Source organism: Salvelinus alpinus, chromosome 19 (assembly GCF_045679555.1).
Source record: "Salvelinus alpinus chromosome 19, SLU_Salpinus.1, whole genome shotgun sequence".
NCBI lineage: Eukaryota > Metazoa > Chordata > Actinopteri > Salmoniformes > Salmonidae > Salvelinus > Salvelinus alpinus.
Window position 1 is genome coordinate 44,611,990 of NC_092104.1, and position 21,407 is coordinate 44,633,396.

At 41.6% G+C, this 21,407-nt stretch overlaps 1 protein-coding gene across 6 annotated transcripts in view; it reads left to right on the plus strand.

Moving 5' to 3' along the window:
• The window catches only part of LOC139545700 (ARF GTPase-activating protein GIT2-like), a 39,175-nt gene that overhangs the window by 13,573 nt on the left and 4,195 nt on the right, over positions 1–21,407 (plus strand). For 2 of the 6 annotated variants that reach the window (XM_071353744.1, XM_071353743.1), the window contains exons 2-15: positions 10,720–10,853; positions 10,991–11,097; positions 11,498–11,603; positions 11,708–11,794; positions 12,134–12,264; positions 12,427–12,521; positions 12,915–12,960; positions 14,608–14,659; positions 14,791–14,863; positions 15,108–15,205; positions 15,393–15,504; positions 15,622–15,752; positions 15,889–16,038; positions 19,762–19,848. In XM_071353744.1, coding sequence (XP_071209845.1) covers positions 10,720–10,853; positions 10,991–11,097; positions 11,498–11,603; positions 11,708–11,794; positions 12,134–12,264; positions 12,427–12,521; positions 12,915–12,960; positions 14,608–14,659; positions 14,791–14,863; positions 15,108–15,205; positions 15,393–15,504; positions 15,622–15,752; positions 15,889–16,038; positions 19,762–19,848 — 1,409 coding nt within the window. Of the gene's footprint in view, positions 1–10,719; positions 10,854–10,990; positions 11,098–11,497; positions 11,604–11,707; positions 11,795–12,133; positions 12,265–12,426; positions 12,522–12,914; positions 12,961–14,607; positions 14,660–14,790; positions 14,864–15,107; positions 15,206–15,392; positions 15,505–15,621; positions 15,753–15,888; positions 16,039–18,036; positions 18,310–19,761; positions 19,849–21,407 lie in introns of all 6 variants that reach the window. The other 4 variants (XM_071353747.1, XM_071353746.1, XM_071353748.1 and 1 more) reach the window with 3 other exon arrangements.

Below are 21,407 nucleotides of genomic sequence, written 5' to 3' on the forward strand. Positions count from 1 at the left end.
AAATAGCTGTGCAGCGACACTCACCATCCAACCTGACAGAGCATGAGAGGATCTGTAGAGAAGAATGGGAGAAACTTCCCAAATACAGGTGTGCCAAGCTTGTAGCGTCATACCCAAGAAGACGCGAGGCTGTAATCGCTGCCAAAGGTGCTTCAACAAAGTCCTGAGCAAAGGCTCTGAATACTTGCATTTGCACAAGATAACTTTTTCTTTGTCATTATGGGGTATTGTGTGTAGATTGATGACAAATTTTTTTTTAATGCATTTTAGAAGAAGGCTGTAATGTAACAAAATGTGGACAAAGTCAAGGGGTCGTAATACTTTCTGAATGCACTGCATATGACAGCTGTGAAAAAAAACTGTCACAATAAGTTAACTGACCAGACTAGATGCCTCACTCTTATCTGCTATCAGAATAGTTTTCCCCGAGGTTGTCTCCAGGTTACATGAGCCTAAATAGGGTTTCCTTAATCAACAAAGGCATCTAAACAGGACCAGTTAGACCTCAGGCGTATAGGTTCCAAAGGTGTGTCTGGGACGGCTGTCCCGTCAATGTAGCCTAACTGGGATGCCACAAGAATGGAGAGGCTGGGGCCAGAGTGAGTTCGCAGCTGAGTGAGACGTGAAGTGGCCTAGATGCCAAAGGCGGCATGCCAGAAATTTGAATAATGAATGTGAGGAGCAGTGGAAAAACCCAGTCATAAGGAAGGTGTAAGAAACCAAGATAAGCTGTGATTGTGTAAAGACATCAGCATGCTTCAGATCAGCTAGCCGAAGACGGCTAGGCGAACCAAACAAGTGTGCTTGGATACTTTCTTAAAAGACCTTTGCTTGAAAAACTATATATATTTTTTCAAGTGGCAATTGCACTGTTTGTTCCTTTTGAGACGCCATAGACAGTATACACTTCCTCAAAATAGTCAGAAATAATCTAAGATAATTCAAGAAATATGTCACTAATTATAATGTTTTTGCTGAGGAGATCTTAGTCACGCAATTTTACTTATCATATTCCGTTAGTTTATCTTGTTAGTCTTTTTAGTAAGGACTCAAAAGCAAAAACCTTCCATTCCCATTGCTACACTTTGTAAATACCCAGTTTCAGAACATCAAACTCTCGGTTGACTGATGTCTGCTAAATGACTTAAATGTAAAATGTAAATGTAATGTTTGGTGCAGTATTTCTCAATGAAAAAACGTGCATGAAAACGAGTCGTCTCTCGTTGAATGACAAAGACTTTACTGAAGAATCCTTACTGCTGACCAATCACTGACGAAGGGGTGTAGACTTCGGATACCGACTCCGGCTTGCCTCAAGAAATGTTTTGTGCCTGAACAACCCGAAAAAACCCTTACCGAAGTAAAAAAAAAACTAATGAGAACGCCACAAAATGTTGTCATGCTATATGCACAAACTTCCGAACTGTTTCGGCTGGGAAGCATGTGGACGCCTTAAGTGTTAGCTTGAAGATGGATTTCAGAAACTTCTCTGGACTTAAAAGGACACTTTGGGATTTTGGCAATGGGGCCCTAATTCTACTTCCCTAGAGTCAGATGAACTTGTGGAGACCATTTCTATGTTTGTGTCCAGTATGAAGTTGGAGGTAGTTTTGCAAGCCAATGCTATTGAGCGTTAGCACAATGACTGGAAGTCTATGGGTGTCTGTTAGCATTCTAACAGATACCCATAGACTTCCAGTCATTGTGCTAGCGCTAGTTAGCAATGGCGCTAGCGCTGGTTAGCACCTTCTTTCAAACTTCACACAGAGACATAAAAATGGTATCCATGAGTTCATCTGACTCTGGGGAAGTAGATAAAGGGCCTTATTACCAATATCCAAATTATTCCTTTAAAGCTTGACTGCTGATGTACTGTAGAATATTGATGATATTAAAAGTGGCAGTTTGGTCATTTCCATGTAAAAGGACCCATGAGCATTAACATGAAGTGCATGTCAAATTTGGTGTCAAATGAAAGATAAGAGTTTATACGTTTTGAGAAGTTAAGGCGCATATACATTTTTCAACCATTTTCCATCCTAAAAATGTGGAGTAAGCAAATACTTTGATTTCTGGTCAAATAGATGGAAAAGGAGTCTTGGTAAACAACTACCAGGACTAAGTCTTTAAAAGTTTTACAAATACATCAAAACACAATGTTGAAGTAAATAGACCCCTGCCTTCTGTGAGTTTTAAGAAACATGAAATTCCGTTACCAAAACCAACATCTTTAAGATATTTTCTAATTTCTCTCCCTCATGAGTGAGAATAATGAAAGTTCACAGAAGTAACAAGTAAAGATAAACACTAACTAATTGATAGGTCTAAGGCAGTGATTCCCAAACTGTTTATAGTCCCGTACCCCTTCAAACATTCAACCTCCAGCTGCGTACCCCCTCTAGCACCAGGGTCAGCGCACTCTCAAATGTTGTTTTTTGCCATCATTGTTAGCATGCCACACACACACACAATATACGATATTTATTAAACATAAAAATGTGTGTGAGGTTTTGTTACAACCAGGCTCGTGGGAAGTGACAAAGAGCTCTTATAGGACCAGGGCACAAATAATAATCAATAATTTTGCTCTTTTTATTTAACCATCTTACATTTAAAACTTTATTTTTTAAATTAAATTGTGAATAACTCACCACAGGTTAATGAGAAGGGTGTGCTTGAAAGGATGCACATAACTCTGCAATGTTGGGTTGTATTGGAGAGAGTCTCCGTCTTAAATCATTTTCCACACACAGTCTGTGCCTGTATTTAGTTTTCATGCTAGTGAGGGCCGAGAATCCACTCTCACATAGGTACGTGGTTGCAAAGGGCATCAGTGTCTTAACAGCGTGATTTGCCAAGGCAGGATACTCTGAGCGCAGCCCAAACCAGAAATCTGGCAGTAGCTTCTGATCTAAATTCAATTTTCACAGAACCGCTTGTTGTAATGTCGATGAGGCTCTCTTGTTCAGATATCGGTAAGTGGACTGGAGGCAGGGCATGAAAAGGATAACGAATCCAGTTGTTTGTGCCATCCGTTTCCGGAAAGTACCTGCGTAATTGCGTACCAAACTCACTCAGGTGCTGCTCTATATGACATTTGACATTGTCTGTAAGCTTGAGTTCCAACTTCTTAATCATAGCCTCAATTTTGGTCCACACATTGAATATAACTGCGGAGAGTCCCTGTAATCCTAGATTCTGATCATTCAGGTGAGAAAAAACATCACCCAGATGGGCCAGTCGTGTGAGAAACTTGTCATCATGCAAGCGGTCAGACAAGTGAAAATGATGGTCAGTAAAGAACTTTAAGCTCGTCTCTCAATTAAAAAAAAAAAACATGTCAATGCTTTGCTCCTTGATAAGCAGCGCACTTCTGTGTGTTGTAAAAGTGTTACATGGTCGCTGCTCATATCATTGCATAATGCAGAAAATACACGAGAGTTCAAGACCTTGCTTTAACAAAGTTAACCATTTTCACTGTAGTTTCCAAAACGTCTTTCAAGCTGTCAGGCATTCTCTTGGCAGCAAGAGCCTCTCGGTGGATGCTGCGGTGTACCCAAGTGGCGTCGGGAGCAACTGCTTGTTACCACTCCACTATGTCTTCCTGTCATGGCTTTTGCGCCATCAGTACAGATACCAACACATCTAGACCACCAAAGTCCATTTGATCTCACAAAGCTGTCCAGTACTTAAAAAATATCCTCTCCTGTTGTCCTGGTTTCCAGTGGTTTGCAGAAGAGGATGTCTTCCTTAATTGACCCCCCCATAAACGTAACGGACATATACCAGGAGCTGTGCCAGGCCCGCCTCGTCTGACTCATCCAGCTGTAACGCATAGAGTTCACTGGCTTGTATGCGAAGCAGTAATTGTTTCAAAACTTCTCCTGCATTGTCACTGATGTGTCGTGAAACAGTGTTGTTTGATGAAGGCATTGTCTGTATTAGAGGTCGACCGACTATGATTTTTCAACGCCAATACCGATTTTTTTTCCCTTCTCAATATATTTGTAATAATGACGATTACAACAATACTGAATGAACACCTTTATTTTAACTGAATATAATACATAATCTATTTAGTCTCAAATAAATAATGAAACATGTTCAATTTGGTTTAAATAATGCAAAAACAAAGTGTTGGAAAAGAAAGTAAAAGTGCAATATGTGCCATGTAAAAAAGCTAACGTTTAAGTTCCTTGCTCAGAACATGAGAACATATGAAAGCTGGTGGTTCCTTTTAACATGAGTCTTCAATATTCCCAGGTAAGAAGTTTTATGTTGTAGTTATTATAGGAATTATAGGACTATTTCTCTCTGTACCATTTTTATTTCATATACCTTTGACTATTGGATGTTCTTATAGGCACTTTAGTATTGCCAGCCTAATCTTGGGAGTTGATAGGCTTGAAGTCAAAAACAGCGCAATGCTTGAAGCACAGCGAAGAGCTGATGGCAAACGCAGTAAAGTGCTGTTTGAATGAATGCTTACGAGCCTGCTGCTGCCTACCACCGCTCAGTCTGGCTGCTCTATCAAATATCAAATCATAGACTTAATTATAATATAATAACACACAGAAATACGAGCATTAGGTCATTGATATGGTCTAATCCGGAAACTATCATTTCGAAAACAAAACGTTTATTCTTTCAGTAAAATATTTTTATCTAACGGGTGGCATCCCTAAGTCTAAATATTACTGTTACATTGCACAACCTACAATGTTATGTCATAATTATGTATAATTCTGGCAAATTCATTACGGTCTTTGTTAGAAAGAAATGTTCTTCACACAGTTCGCAACGAGCCAGGCGGCCGAAACTGCTGCATATACCCTGACTCTGCTTTCACAGAACACAAGAGAAGTGACACAATTTCCCTAGTTAAAATAAATTCATGTTAGCAGGCAATATTAACTAAATAAGCAGGTTTAAAAATATATACTTGTGTATTGATTTTAAGAAAGGCATTGATGTTTATGGTTAGGTACACGTTGGAGCAACGACAGTGCTTTTATCGCGAATGCGCTTGTTAAATCATTACCCGTTTGGCGAAGTAGGCTGTGATTCAATGACAAATTAACAGGCACCACATCGATTATATGCAACGCAGGACAAGCTAGATAAACTAGTAATATCATCAACCATGTGTAGTTAACTAGTGATTATGTTAAGATTGATTGTTTTTTATAAGATAAGTTTAACTTCTACCGAGTCAGAAACCCGGATCCGGGAGCACTCCCCACCCCCCACCAGTAAAAAAGCTGAATAGCATAGCTAGCATAGCGTCACAAGTAAATAGTAGCATCTAAATATCATTCAATCACAAGTCCAAGATACCAGATGAAAGATCCACTTCTTGTGAATCCAGCAATCATTTCTGATTTTTAAAATGTTTTACAGGGAAGACACAATATGTAAATCTATTAGCTAACCACGTTAGCAAAAGACACCATTTTTCTTTGTCCACCATTTTTTCTCTCCACCAGTAGCTATCACCAATTCGGCCAAATAAAGATATTGATAGCCACTAACCAAGAAAAAACCTCATCAGATGACAGTCTGATAACATATTTATTGTATAGGATAGTTTTTGTTAGAAAAATGTGCATATTTCAGGTAGAAATCATAGTTTACAATTGCACCCACCATCACAACTCGACTAGAATAAATACAGAGAGCAACGTGTATTACCAATTTACTCATCATAAAACATTTCATAAAAATAGACAAAGCATAGCAATGGAAAGACACAGATCTTGTGAATTCAGACAATATTTCAGATTTTCTAAGCGTTTTACAGCGAAAACACAATAAATCGTTATATTAGCATACCACATGTGCAAACGTTACCCCAGCATGAATCCAAGGCAAGGGGAGCGATAACGTTATGATCACCAAAATATATTAATTTTTTCACTAACCTTCTCAGAATTCTTCTGATGACAGTCCTGTAACATCATATTACAACATACATATAGAGTTTGTTCGAAAATGTGCATATTTAGCCACAAAAAAACGTGGTTATACAATGAGAATAGTAGCAAAACTGCCCTGAAAATGTCGGGCGCTATATTTGAGAGTGATCTAGTCTAATCGATAGCTAATCATAAACTTGACTAAAAAATACAGGGTTGACAGGAATCGAAAGACAAATTAGTTCTTAATGCAATCGCTGACTTACATTTGTAAAATTATCCTTACTGTGCAATACCGGGTCCGCCAAGCGAAGCTACACATAACAAAATGGCGACATATGCGTTTAAAATTTTTCAACAGAACAGCGATTTATCATCATAAATAGTTCTTACTGTGAGCTGTTCTTCCATCAGTATCTTGGGCAATGTATCCTTTCTTGGGTCTAATCTTCTTTTGGTCGAAAGCTGTCCTCTTGTCCGTCGAAATGCCCACTAACGTTCGACCGGGACCCCGAAACGTGCCCGGCGCTTCAAAGTGCATCACAAAGCAATGCCTCAAAATCGCACTAAACGGTTATAAATTGCTATAAAACGGTTTAAATTAACTACCTTATGATGTTTTAAACACCTATAACGAGTAAAAAATATGACCGGCGATATATAAGTGGCTAAACCAACGCTTGGAAAGAGAGAGAGTCCGACGTCCATCTTGCGTGAGGCGCAGCAGGAAAAGAACGGTACATCCGGTCTTTCGCGTTTTATACTGGCCCTGATTGCGCAATCGACTCCATTCACCTCCTCCAATTGTCACCTCTTACTGACATCTAGAGGAAGGCATGGGCAGTGTTTGTATCCTCATAGGATTTACAGGGACTTTAAAACTGACCTGGGACCAGAGGCCAAAATTTCTGAAATCTCACTCCATATCAGGAAAAGTGCTGTAGAATGAGTTCTGTTTCACTCAGAGACATAATTCAAACGGCTATAGAAACTAGAGAGTGTTTTCTATCCAATAATAACTATAATATGCATATTGTACGAGCAAGAATTGAGTATGAGGCAGTTTAATTTGGAGACGATAAATGCTAACGTTGAAACAGCACCCCCTATATTGAGAAAAGGTTAATGCTAGCTAGCAACTTACCTTGGCTCCTTGCTGCACTCACGTAACAGGTAGTCAGCCTGCCACGCAGTCTCCTCGTGGAGTGCAATGTAATCGGCCATAAACGGTGTCCAAAAATGCCGATTACCGATTGTTATGAAAACTTGAAATCGGCCCAAATTAATCGGTCAATCCGATTAATCGGTTGACCTCTAGTCTGTATAGTTTTTTGGGGCCTTTTACCCCATCATTGTCCCAGCCATATCCTCAGCAGCAGGAAGAATTAAGTCCTCCACAATAGTATAGGGCTTGCCTGTCCTAGCCACTCGGTAGCTCACCATATAAGACGCTTCTAGACCCTACTTATTAATGGTATCTGTTGCTTTTATACAGGTCTAACTACTCGAAAATCGTCTTAATTCTCACCCAAAAAACTCCCGTGGCTTATTTTTCAAATTGGCATGTTTTGTTTCTAAATGTCTGCGCAAGAATGAAGGCTTCATCAAGTTGTGAGAGTACTTTTGCACATAACACACTGTGCCTGAGGAAAGGCACTACTCCAAGTAAACCCCAAATCAATGTGTTCCCATCATATTTGCGCCTCTTCGATGGTCCAACGTCCCTGTCTGTTGTTCGGTGTTTTCCCGGGTAAGGGGGCAGTAGCTCTTCGGCTGCATCAGATTCACAACTGTCAGTGTCCATGCTAGCTGGGCTAACAACAAATGTAGAATTACTGATGCTAGCATTGAATGTGCTCGTGGAAGCAGAAAAACTTGTGTCGTCAACAGGTGCAGGTGTAGTACTGCTGGTAGTAGCAGGACGCGGGCCTTACTTTTTTTTTTTAACCATTTATCAATTTTCGAGCAAACGGAATGAGCAGCAGCTACATACAGACCGTTAGTGGAATTCCTGCGAGAGAGTACCGGTTAATGTGATTGGATGTTAATTATTTGACTAGGCTTTACCTGTATTTAACATTTTTGTTATTTCGCTGAACACTAGATGGTTTAATTTTATTTTTGGCAGTGAAACGAGGCTACTCAGGCGAGAGAGAAAAAACTCACCCAAATGTATAGGCCAGTTGGAAAATATAAATGGACTGTTTGAAAATGGGGGGGATGGGAAATCATAGTAGTCTGCAAACTGCGGTTGCGTTCACAAGTTTGGATAGCACAGTAGAGTACAGTAAATTAAAGCAGAGTACTGTAGAGTTCAGTACAGTACACAGTAGAGCACATTAGAGTTGAGTACACTAATGTATTGAAATCTACTATACTGTACTATACTCTACTCAGGGTTTCCATTAGCCGGTAATAGCCGGCTTTTGTCTGATTTTAACAAATTAAAAAGGATATATAGAAAAGCCGATTTAAATAAATAGGCGCCGGCCAACTGTCTGGGAGAAGAATAAATCCCATTGCGAAATAATGCTTTTTAGCTTATTCATTGATGGAAATACCAGTCGATGGAAATACATTTGACAGGTCATGCTTATCCGTCTTTAGGTAGTTTGCATAATTTTGTGGCATTAAATTGGCGTGCGTGTACAGTATATTAGTTATGTATCTTATTAATCAGAAGCGTACAGCATACAAATAGCCTATACTTAATTGTTTTGAAACCTGAACGTTTTCATACATATTATGAGGAATGCCTATTATGTCTACTCTCTTTCAAAATCTCTTACAGATATTTTCACCTCTGTCACGTGAAACCACTCGCGTGTGCGGTGCCCTTTTGACAGCGGCGTTTTCCCGCTAATTGCATTATAGAACGAACATTCATGTGTAACATACTGCCTTGTGTGCATTGCTGCGCATATAATGTGAAGAAATAATAGTTTATCAACATGTTAAGCTAAACGTTCTGATCTGTTGCATCAAACTTATTTCTTTTAACGGTGTTTTTTAATTTTTTTAATGGTTCTAGGTTGTATGAATTTGGGATCTGTCGTCCCACAACTTTCCCAGAGTGTTTGCAATAGGCAATTTTTTTCACGACAAACTGACCAATAGAATAGCCTAAACTTTTCTACTATAGTAGATTGACGTAGCCTAGTGATTTTGCTTTTTGGTACTCGAGGAAAAGTAAGTGTCGGCAGTTATTCTAACATGTTCAAAGTGCACATCACAATTCAGTAAGAATGGTTGCATCCTAGACTTGCATGTTCTGTTAATATGAATTAGCCTACCATATTCTAAATGGGAAATTATGTAATTCTGAGCACCGTGGGTGGACGCCCTAATTAGTTTACGCCAAAAGTCCTGTAAATGAATATGTGGCGCTGGACATTTGACAGGCAACATTTTCCTAATGGAAACCCTGACTCTACTGTACTGTACTCCACTGAACTCTTACTGTGCTGTACGTTGATGTCCAAACTTGTGAAACATAGATGTCTATGATTGGTTCAGATTTGGTTCGTTCGGACCAACCAAATTTGGTCTTGTTTGGAGGAGAGCTCATTAAAATAATAGCCAGTGTGTAGAATAATATGCAAATGTGGATATTGCATATTTCTACATTTGTGTATCTATTTAAAGTACAGGACATTACTATGCAGGTAATGACATTCCTTTCCATAATTATTAATTTATGTGTCTTACAGATAAGGGACCCACAACGAAATTCCGTTACTGCAATTCCGTTACCTGGTGTAAAACTTTTTCAGAGTCAAGCATGTCAAGTCATAGCCCCATTCTTTCTGCCGACATATTTGAATCTTAATTCAGAGAAGATATTTGAGTTTGTTGTTTACACACACACACAACAACAAAAAAGAGAAGTTGACAGATATTCTGTTGCCAAACTTTGCATCTGCACAGTTGTTCCAGTAAATGTGTGTCACGTTCCTGACCTATTTATGTTAGTTTTTGTGTGTTAGTTGGTCAGGACGTGAGGTTGGGTGGGCATTCTATGTTTTCTGTTTCTGTGTTGGTTTTGGGTTGCCTGGTATGGCTCTTAATTAGAGGCAGGTGTTTGGCGTTCCTCTAATTAAGAGTCATATTTAGGTAGGCGTTGTCACAGTGTTCGTTGTGGGTGATTGTCTCCTATGTCTGTTCGTACCACACGGGACTGGTTTCGGTTTGTTTCATTTCGATGTAGTCTGTTTCCTGTCCGTGAGTTTTACGTTTCAGTTAAGTAAGTTCATGTTCAGGTTTTGTCGTCTACGTCGTTTTCTTGTTTTTGTAGTTTTGAAAGTGTTTTGTTTTGTTTCGTGTTGCCGTCGTATTTATAATAAAGATGGCTTATTTCCCTGAAGCTGCGTTTTGGTCTGAAGATCCTTCTCTCCTCACCTCATCCGAGGATGAGGAGAGCGACAGCCGTTACAATGTGTTTTTGTTAAATGTTCAGTGTAAATTGTTAAAAGTACTCCTTGTGCGTAGAGTTACACTTTGAAATCAATGTTTTTTTTGTTTGGAATATATTTTAAGTGAAATATCTTTTTGTCTTTTTGCAATTCTGTTACTGTGGAATTGCCCAGTTATTAAAATGAGTGACTATTAAGCAATAGGTTATAAGAATAGGTTACACGCACTGTCAGTGTATTTACTCCCACATGTCCGTCGCAGTATATTTACTACGTGGCATTACAAATGAATGAACGAAAGCTAAATAAGGCTTTGCAATTGAGGTGATGAAATATTCAGATGAATGTCTTTGTATTTATTTAGTATACGTATTTGTTTCCTTTATGCTTAGAGCCTCGCTGGGCCTCTGTGAACAGGGGCGTGCTGATCTGCGACGAGTGCTGTAGTGTTCATCGGAGTCTGGGCAGACACAGCTCCCAAGTGCGTCACCTGACTCACACACCATGGGCTCCTACACAGCTACAAGTAAGATCTCCACACACACACACACACACACACTATTCTTTACCTTGGTCAAAGGTATCCCCTTTTCTGCTTTTGTGATAGAATAGGCTGTCTGTATATTTCATTTAATGGATAATATCTCTTTGTCTTTTAATCAGATGGTTCAGACGTTATACAACAACGGTGCAAATTCGATATGGGAGCACTGTCTACTGGACCCGATGATGAGTGGTAAACGCAAGGCCAACCCTCAGGACAAAGTGCAGTGAGTCATGTATTTTTGATGGCTGCCGAGTGAGCCAGGAGTGCAGCCTTGTTCACTAGTGAAGGAAAGGCAATTGGCCCAGTTACACTAGTACATAGGTTCTTAAGCTTTTTCAGCTCGAGACCCAAATGAGAAATTAACTGGCTGAACTGCACTGGCCTGGATACACATCCACCAAAGTACTGGTTTGGTTCAGCATGATAGCATGAAAAGTGTATGGGTTTCAGCAGGAACACACAATGCTGGAGAAACCTGAATTGCTTCAGTTAACTTATGGTCGGGTCAATTCACCTGAACCTAAGAGTGATTGTTGCTTGAAGTTGGAAGTGCTTCAATTGAAATCCTCCTACAATGCTCTGCTGTTCTGTTAACCCCCGTCTGTTTTATGTTATTCCCAAAGCCCAAACAAGACAGAGTTCATAAAGGCCAAATACCAAATGCTGGCTTTTGTCCACCGGATGCCTTGTCGAGATGACGACAGCTTCACAGCCAAGGACTTAAGCAAGGTGAGACATCTGCCACTCTGTGCCCACACAACTCCCTAATGAAGGTGTATCAAGCTTGAATGAGCAATATTTTACCAATAAATGTTGATTTTATTTTTCCTCAGCAACTTCACTCCAGCGTCCGCACTGGTAACTTGGAGACATGTCTGAGGTTACTCTCTCTTGGAGCCCAGGCCAATTTCTTTGACCCAGTAAGAGATCTCATTTCTCCCCCATCCAGCTTCTAAACATATCCTTAACAACATGTTAATACAACAGTGTTACTTCCATAAATACCGCTTTGCCACACAGGTACGAGAGCAACTTAATAGAAAGAGGGAAGGACCGTTCACACTGCTTGTGGAAAAAAACTATGCCAAAAAGGAAACCTTTTCATTGGATTAATTGCAACCTTGTACTACAACAAGTTAAATGTCCGCAAGCAGTGTGAACCGACCCTTACCCTTTCTCGTACCCTATCTATGTATTTTAGTATTCCCCCCCCCAGTTTTAATTGTTCACGTATGGGTGGTGTCTTACCTTCTCTCCAGGAAAAAGGAAATACGCCGCTGCATGTGGCTGCAAAGGCAGGGCAGGTGTCTCAGGCAGAGCTGCTGACCGTCTACGGGGCTGACCCCGGCGCCCCCGACTCCAACGCCAAGACCCCCATCAACTATGCAAGGTACTGCAACATCCAGCCTTTTAAAGGGATAGTTTAACATTTAGGATGTTAACTTATTTTATCAAAGTCATTTTTTTCATGTTTTAGTGGCTGTGTGACCAGGCAGGCTTAATGGGCAAGAAAAGAGGCCTAACTGATTTCTATTGTGTGTCTCTTTCTCAGGCAAGCTGGCTACCATGACCTGGCTGATAGGCTGGTAGAGATCCAGTATGAACTTACTGACAGACTGGCTTTCTATCTCTGTGGGAGAAAGCCTAGTAAGTGAGGAGAGGCTTTCGCCTGCTCAAATTAGACTGCAAGTGTTGCGTGTCCGCTTATCCTAGCGTCCGTCAGCCACAGCTGAAACAAACCCACAGTAATCAGTGAGAAATGCTACACCAGCCACAGAAGCAGCACGTCAGCGAAGCAACTCGTGGGTCGCTAAACATTTCATTTTTCCGCTTCACGTCTAGGCCAGAGACATGCCTCTCTGAAGCACACACAGAAGTGGCATGCGTTTTAGATGTTTGCCTCTACGGTTCTGGTATAGCAGGCAAGAAACAATGCACACGCAACGCTTGCAGCCTAGTTTCAGGGGTTACTCAACTGATCGCATACAGTGTCTCCCATGAGGTTTCTTATCACCACAACCCATCCGTGCTTGCTTTCAGATCATAAAAATGGCCAACACTTCATCGTCCCACAGATGGCCGACAGGTAAGGAAGCATTGTGTGGCTCAATGTATAAAATAGTAGCCTGGTCCCAGGCTTTGTGCTGGAAACACGTATCTCCCTCACTAGCTTTAAGCACCCGCTGTCAGAGCAGCTCACAGATTACTGCACCTGTACATAGCCCATCTATAATTTAGCCCAAACAACTACCTCTTCCCCTACTGTATTTATTTATTTATTTATGCTCCTTTGCACCCCATTATTTATATCTCTACTTTGCACATTCTTCCACTGCAAATCTACCATTCCAGTGTTTTACTTGCTATATTGTTTTTACTTCGCCACCATGGCCTTTTTTTTTGCGTTTACCTCCCTTATCTCACCTCATTTACTCACATTGTATATAGACTTATTTTTCTACTGTATTATTGACTGTATGTTTGTTTTACTCCATGTGCAACTCTGTGTTGTTGTATGTGTCGAACTGCTTTGCTTTATCTTGGCCAGGTCGCAATTGTAAATGAGAACTTGTTCTCAACTTGCCTACCTGGTTAAATAAAGGTATAATGAAAAATAGCCGAACCCTTTCGTCGTTGTCATTGCCAACTGACAATGACCGTAGGAGTTGGCGAGACGGCTTAAACCAATCTGGGACCAGACTAATTAAATAGCACTTTGGGGGGGGCTTGTTCTAGGATAAGTAAAGTGGGTGAAGTTTTAAATGTGTTTTGGGGGGGGCAAAGAAAACGTGAGCTGTTTGACAGTGCAATCCAACTCTAGAGCCTGCTAGGACATATATTTTGTGGCTTTTTGTAACAGGCATGAGATGAAACAGGCTGAAGCAATTGTTACATGTTGTCAAGATCATAATCTTCCCCTTAAATCATTGAGTACATTTACATGCGCACTAATTATTCGATTATGGCCGTAGGCCGAGTATGGCATTAGTCATGTAAACACCTTACTCTGCTTATATTAATTGGTGTAAGGTCATCATTTAAGTAAGCATACGCCAATTAAAACACTAGGTTTTCTGGGAAATTGTTGTAATTATTAGGACATATAAACACCTTAATCTGAGTTCCAGTGGTGTATTTGGTCTGGGAATGTGTTAGCACCAGCAGCGCAAGCCTACCTCCTTTTGCGCGAGGGAAGTGAGTTGGGGAAAAACTGAAAGTATACATATTAGAAATGGTTTTGACGTACATACTTCATATGTCCGAACTCAGAATCAAAATGGCTTCCAAAAAAGAACATGGTCGCTGTGGTAGAACATTTATTTTGATTGACAATTTTCTGCATTTATCAAAGTCCCTTCAGGTAGCCTGATTTCAGATGTGTCCATGTAAACCGGATTATTAGGGAAATTGTTCTTCTTGCAAAGCATGTAAACGTTTTAGTCAAACTATTTTATTAATATGACTAGTGTGAATGTACCCAGTATTGTTATTGCACCATAATATTAATAATACATATCTGAGCTAAATTGCTACAGTTTGGTTGGTCTTATTACAGCATATTATTAACTTATTATAGCATAGTTCTGATATTTGAACTCAAAACATGTTCTCTTTTTTATTGCTGTCTTGATGGATAAGGAACATGTAAGTATTTTACCATAATTAGGTTTGACCATTTCCCCTCCCATTCAACATGAGAGGCTAAGCAGATTTATTTTTCCCCCATGTATAGCAGTTTAGATTTATCAGAACTGGCAAAGGCGGCAAAGAAGAAACTCCAGTCTGTAAGTGTTCACTTTAAGATTTGAATGGATAAGTTGTATGATATTACAATCTAGAGACCTATGTAATCAAAAACGTATTCATACAACTAGTTCTGGGTTGATTTTTCTACAAATCACACATTTCATTTCAGCTCAGTAATCATTTATTTGAGGAGCTGGCGATGGACGTGTTTGACGAAGTGGACCGAAGGGAGACCGATGCTGGTAAGACGGACAGACAGTGATGCGGAGTAATGGTCGGTGCATGTTTTTTAAGCATTCGGTCCACCATGTCCAGTCAAACATCTGGGTGGCGTTCATTTGGCACCAAACGGACTGAAACAGGGAGGGACTACCTAGACTTATCCAATAAGAAACACACATTTTTGTTGTCCGTTGCAAAACGTTTTCCGTTTGCGTTTCCTAATGAATATGGCCCTGATGCAACACTCCTCTATGTTCTGCACAGTATGGCTGGCGACACAGAACCACAGCACCCTGGTGACAGAGACCACAGTGGTGCCTTTCCTTCCTGTGAACCCAGAGTACTCATCCACACGAAACCAGGCAAGTCTGCTGCATAACTCCTTCCCTAGTTAACATTTTGATACTGATTGCTTTAGTTAAATACATTCCCCCTTGCTGGTTTTCTCTCTCCCTTTAAATATGACTGATTCTCGGTTCCCTCAGTGACGTTTCAACAGATGCAGTAGGAGAGGATGCATTTTGCTAGGCTTTTTTATTTTTTCTCCAGGGACGGCAAAAGCTTGCGAGATTTAACGCACATGAATTTGCAACTCTTGTCATCGACATATTAAGCGACTCGAAACGTCGACAGCTGGGGAACTCTACGATACGTCCCAAAGGTAAAGTACTGGAAGATAATGGACCTACTATCTCAGACACACATGGCTTATGGTCATAAATAAAATTGCATGTCTTTATATGAAATGAGAAAGGGGTCATTTGCTTTGTGGTTACAGAAAACGTTGAACTCATCCTAAAAAGCCGGAGTGGTGGCGATGGTCTGGACAACGACCAACCGGACTACGACAGCGTGGCCTCTGACGAGGACACGGATAAGGAGACACTCTCGGGCAAGGACCGGACCAAGGTGACTAATGTGATCTCTTGGCACGCAAACCTAGTAAAGGGTTTGAAGTAGTACTTACTTAACCTGAAAATGAGCACCCGCAGTCTGGACTCAGACAAGTCCTAAAGCCCACCCTCTCTGACTTTTCCCCCTACAGAGTCTGGACTCGGACCTGTCAGACGGGCCTGTCACGGTGCAGGAGTTCCTGGAGGTGAAGAACGCCCTGTCGGCCTCGGAGGCCAAGATCCAGCAGCTGATGAAGGTCAACAGCAACCTGAGCGACGAGCTGCGGCTGATGCAGAAAAAGGTACCGCCCACTGCAGAGATCCACCAATCAGATCACTAACACCGTTCGGTCCGTCTGCCACTCGACCAATGGGACGGAGGGCTGGACTGAGGGGGGCACAGCGGTTGGTCAGCTGAGCTCTGGTCCCTCCCCTCACGGTAACCTCCCTTCACACACTGGTTCGAGTGAGGATCCTAACCGGTAACCACCAGGCTGCTGGGAAGGTTCTCCTGCAAGGCAAGACTGCTCTCCATCTAGCTCCACTATTTGGGCCAGCATGTTTCAGTCCATGTTCAGACAATGGCTTCTATGGCTTGACAAATTCTTCGCATTTTTATTTTTTTTACTTGTGTTCAAGAGATGCATTCTTGCTCCACTCTATTGTGGGAAACTATCTCCCTCCCCCTGGATACAGTGTATCATACACTGAAAGCGGTGTTCTTTCTTATGGTACGACTAACAGGCATGCTCAAGTAAACAGCATGACATCACTCGCACTGTGAATTTCCCTCCTCTAGTCGTTTGTATGGTGACTAACATAGTAAGCATAGCATTGTTGTTATCTTGTGTTCTATCTGTGTGACCCTGCATTGTGATTTCAACAAGCTTATCAATTATACGGGATTTTCTTCTTAACCTTGATGTTCGCTCATCAGAAGACTCCTCCTTGAAGGTGTTCGATAGCACAGCTCTTATTGCTACACAGGCGCAGCATTTGCCTTTGTCATTCGAAAACATTCCAATGGTCCTCTGCTGTGGTTTTAGTAAGACTCTTTACGTCTGATTGTTTCCTAACAAAGCTGTATTTATAAAGCGTCTCAGAGTAGGAGTGCTGATTTAGGATCAGGGCCCCTGTGTCCATTCATAATAATCTTAAATGCTCAGGAGTACTGTCACTTCCAGAGTTCTCCTCCACAGTCGGTCCACACAAAGTGTTACACTATCGTTTGACTCTAAATTGGAGTCTTCTTATCCATATGACCCCTATGATTTATCATACGGAATCCCTAATGATTTTCAAGTCACAATCCGGAGTGTGTGTTTCAGCCCAACAGCAGGCCCACCACTTGATTTGGCAATAGACCAAACTGTCGTTGCCCCAATCAACAGCCTCTGTTCAACCTAAAAGGCATAAATGGTGACAAACGCCTTTTACGAGAACGATTGAGTAACCATAGAAATATAGGGTATGACTCTACAAGGTGGTGAGATGCTCTTGTCGTGGTTTGAACAGCTGTTGTTGCAGACATGTAGGCTCCGGATCGTGCATTTGAACCCCTTCTTTATCCTGGGTCGTGCATCCTTTTAAAGAAAGAAAAAAAATGCTCTCAATAATATTCTATGGAACAGACAGTAGAAGTCAAACTGGCATTCCTCAGTGGTGGACGTGTACAGTATGTGATTTAGCTGTGTGGGCTGGCATTGATTGAACTGATGGCACATTCGATTGTCTTTCTTAGCCGTCAGAGAACTTCCCTGTTGCCCTCTCTGAATAAATAGCACAGACCATAGAGTTGGATAGAGGGCGCCATTGAGGGCTTTCTATCTGACCTATCTATCTATCTAGTTCAGATAGATTAGACAGAGACGAGCTATCTGAACTGTTTGGCTTGCCTGCAACACTTTCTACTTGCTCTTACCCCTTGCTTTTTGAGTGGAGTTTTCGGATGCCTAGCATGAGTAACACCAGCGGGGAAATGCTTAACAAGACGATGTTCTAAAGACATGAGTAGTAGCGTTGGCCTTAGCTTCGTACAGATGGATGCTGACAGTTCCCAACACCTGAAGTAAACATTTAGAGGAAGGGGAAATGGGGATAAATCCTAACATCCGCTTTAGTTACATTTTCACTTAGTCTCCTATTGACATCAATTCATGACAAGTGAAATTCAACTTAAGTGAAAGTCAGGATTCGCCCTGTAGAGAATAAAGCATGCGTTAAAGCTAGAAAAACAAGTCACCTTGCTCGCTGATAAGAAAAGCGTCCTCTTAGTGTATTTGCTGACTCGTCTCTTCCAGCTGCATTCTCTGCAAAGCGAGAACACGTCTCTCAGGCGGCAGGGCCCAACCACCCATATCTATCAGGTCCCCATCAGCAGCGGGTCAGAGTACACTGACCCTTCTTCCTCCAGTCCCTCGGCCATGAAGCGCCGGCAGTCGGCGCGGGCCAGCCGGCCCATGTCCATGTCTATTTATGAGACTGGCTCAGGTCTGAAGCCCCACCTCCCTAAGGGGGACACCCCCTACCCAGAGGAGGGTGTCCCCACCCTGCAACCCTTCCTCCCACCTCATGTAAGTAAAAATCCCGCATCCAGCCTTTGCTATTTCCTCTCCCATTTCCATCTTTTAGGCGTCTTCTCCTCTTCCTCCTCTTTTTTCTCATTGTGTCTGTTTCTGCAGTCCTTTTTTCCCCTCTCTGATTGTTCCCTTTCCTTTCTACTTTTACTAAAATCTGTTGTTCTTTGGTGTACTGGTAGTGTTTGCCTGTAGCTGTTATTTGGAACCTGATGGTGATAATCAGCCAATACAATGCCAAGCACACAGGTCACACAGGTCACACATAGCCACTCTCAACTCGGTGTCTGCTCTGAATGGCTGCAGTCTCATAGGATTCTTCTCAGGGCTGTTGGTTTCCACAATGTTCACCTGGCCCCTGTTCCAATACCTTTAACATGCATCCTTCCTCTCTCTTCCTTGAGATAATCCCTGATCTTTACGTGAATGGACGTGTGCAAACATTTCCACTCTGTTGCTTTCACCAATGTTAATGTGTTTAGATCAGCGATTTCCTCAAAGAAAAGGCCGGGTGCATTTGAAGGTATTCGGAGTACTCTGTTCAAACATTTTCTCAGGTAGACAATAGACAAATGTTATTTCAAGGTTGAATCTGAAATATTTTGAAGTTTTGTCATGTAACTTCAATTAAGAATTAAACATCCCATTCAAATTTGTTCAGTGTTTATTTGATTCTGTCTCTGACTAACAAGATCATTTCTGGTTCTAAATCCAGGTGCATTGTCATTTCTCTTTTAAACATATATGGGAATTTTGTGTTTTTCTAATTGTAACGAATCTCTTAGTTCTGGTACAGTATTTCAAGAGGAGCAATTCGGGATTGGCACATATATTTGTTCTACACGGTCAGAACTCAAAGTGTAAGATTGTTTCACGCCATTGTTTGTTAACAATGTAATTGTAAACAATAGTCTATAGCTTAAAATAAAAATAAAATAAAAAACTTTACCCTGCAATCTCATGGATGGTCTGTCCTTTCATCTGTAGCTCTGTGAATTTGAGGGTTTGCATTTCTCCAGCCCCATTCCCTCAGCTGTTCACCAAAACAGGTGGTGGGTAACGCTTTGTTGCCGTTCGAATCTCGGATTGCACCTTTCAATGTCTATGAAACAAACGTGTACTATGCGATATCAAATGATAAAATATGTTCATTGTCTAGATGTTTATAACGTTCAAGGTATGGGATTTGAGGTACAGTATGCTCAGATCCAACAAGGAATTGAAATGCAGTCATTTAAGTGTAATTCCTTTTCATAATCACAATTTATGGTGTTCTTCATTCTTACTATGGTTTTGTTTTCTTGAATTATATTTTTATTTTAGTGTTCCCAAACCCTGTTATTTCCATGATGTGGTTTAAACAAGACTTTATTCTTGAGAGCACTAACTAGTTTTTATAAAACCCATTGTTTTATTTCTTTAAAACATATCATTTGAACCCCTTTCTAGATGGGAAGGGGTGCTTTTGTGGCCTCTTCATCCCTCCCCTCCTTCCCATCCACCATGTCCTGGTCTCGGGACAAAAGTGCTCTAAGGGTTAAGTACCTCCTCACTTGGTCCGTGCCTCTCGGGACGCAGCAAATCTACTGGGGGAGCCCCTCCCTCCCTCCCTCCATATGCTGCTCCCTACCTGTCCTGCTGCATGAGCCCCCCCCCCCCCCCCCCCATGGGCTGCCTTTTCTTAAGCACCACCACCCACACGCATCTCCACCATCACTGTCCTCATCCTCATGCCTGTTACAATCAGCTAGAAGGTTTTCAATGCATCAAGATCACACACCCATCTCGATGTAAAGGTTTGCCTACTCTCCGTGAGACCAGCTGCCAGGTTAAGCGCTCAGCCTATTGAGATTTTTCTTTCTTACATTTTCCCAAATTCCTCATGCTGTTAATTTTAACCAAAAAAAAGCCTTGGGCTCCTTCCACCTCCATAGCCAACATTTTGCTGTACTTTTTTTAATATATTTTTTTTATTGATGACATCTTTTCTCCATCTCTAATCAGCACACGGCTGTCGCCCAGTGAGCTTCATCCAGCACGCCCTCCCTCCCCTCTAGTAACACCCAAACTCTCCGGTTATCCAGGAGTCTGTTCCTCACTGAGACTGTGGACCTTTCCAGAAGCAAACAACCCCTAGCCCCTACCCCCTAGACACTTGCTGAGATCATGTCGAAGATCTGAGAGGATTTAGAAGATTTAAAGCAATATGATAACAATTCCACCGAACCTATCAGAGGGCAAGGTGGAGCTATCACCATATTGCTCAAACCTATCAAAGCTCCACAAGTGTCTAGGGGGTAGGGGCTAGGGGTTGTTTCTGGACTGGGCCTTTGACTGACATGCGCAGAACTGCAAGCCCAGTGGGAGAGAAATCAACAAAACACCTGTATGAGCTAATCCCACTTTCGGCAGTTTGCTGTAGTTTGTGTGGGTCTTGGCATCTTGTCCTGCAGACAGGAAGAGGATGTTGTTTGAGCGGGTCTATTGGGCTAGGCTGGAAAGGGTATGTAACTGTACGGTATGTGGCCTGTGTCCCTCTTGGTGTTTGTCTCTGCTCCTTTCTTTGAAAACGCACCTCCTCCTACATAGTTTCTCTTCTGTGCAGAAAGAGGGCGGGATCTGCGCGGATGTGACAGTGCGGGGTCAGTGCTGTGCACCCAAAGCTTCCTATCTGATATTAGAGTACAGCTCAAGCGATATTGTGCACCAGTCTTGTGACGCAGCACAAACGCTTACAGGCTGGGTGGAGCACCACACAGTATTGCGTATTGAGTACAGCCAACTTTAGATGGTCAAATACACGTTTGTTAAGCAGTATCTCCATCAGCATCGTCTTAGCCAATGACTTACGTTGAATTTGTGCCACACAATTGTCCATTGTCACAGTGCTTTTTTTTCCCCCCTCTTGACTTTTGACCCGAATTCATCGGAACCTTGATTCCATGTCATGAAAGTTATTATGACTCTTAATGAAAGTCTTGGATCAGAGATCTGGAATGGATCATGGTTCTGATGTAATTCAGTAGCGGTTGTTTCTTTCTGTGTGATAGCTATCCAGCGATTTCTCTCTCCTCAAACATCCCTGACTTCATCTG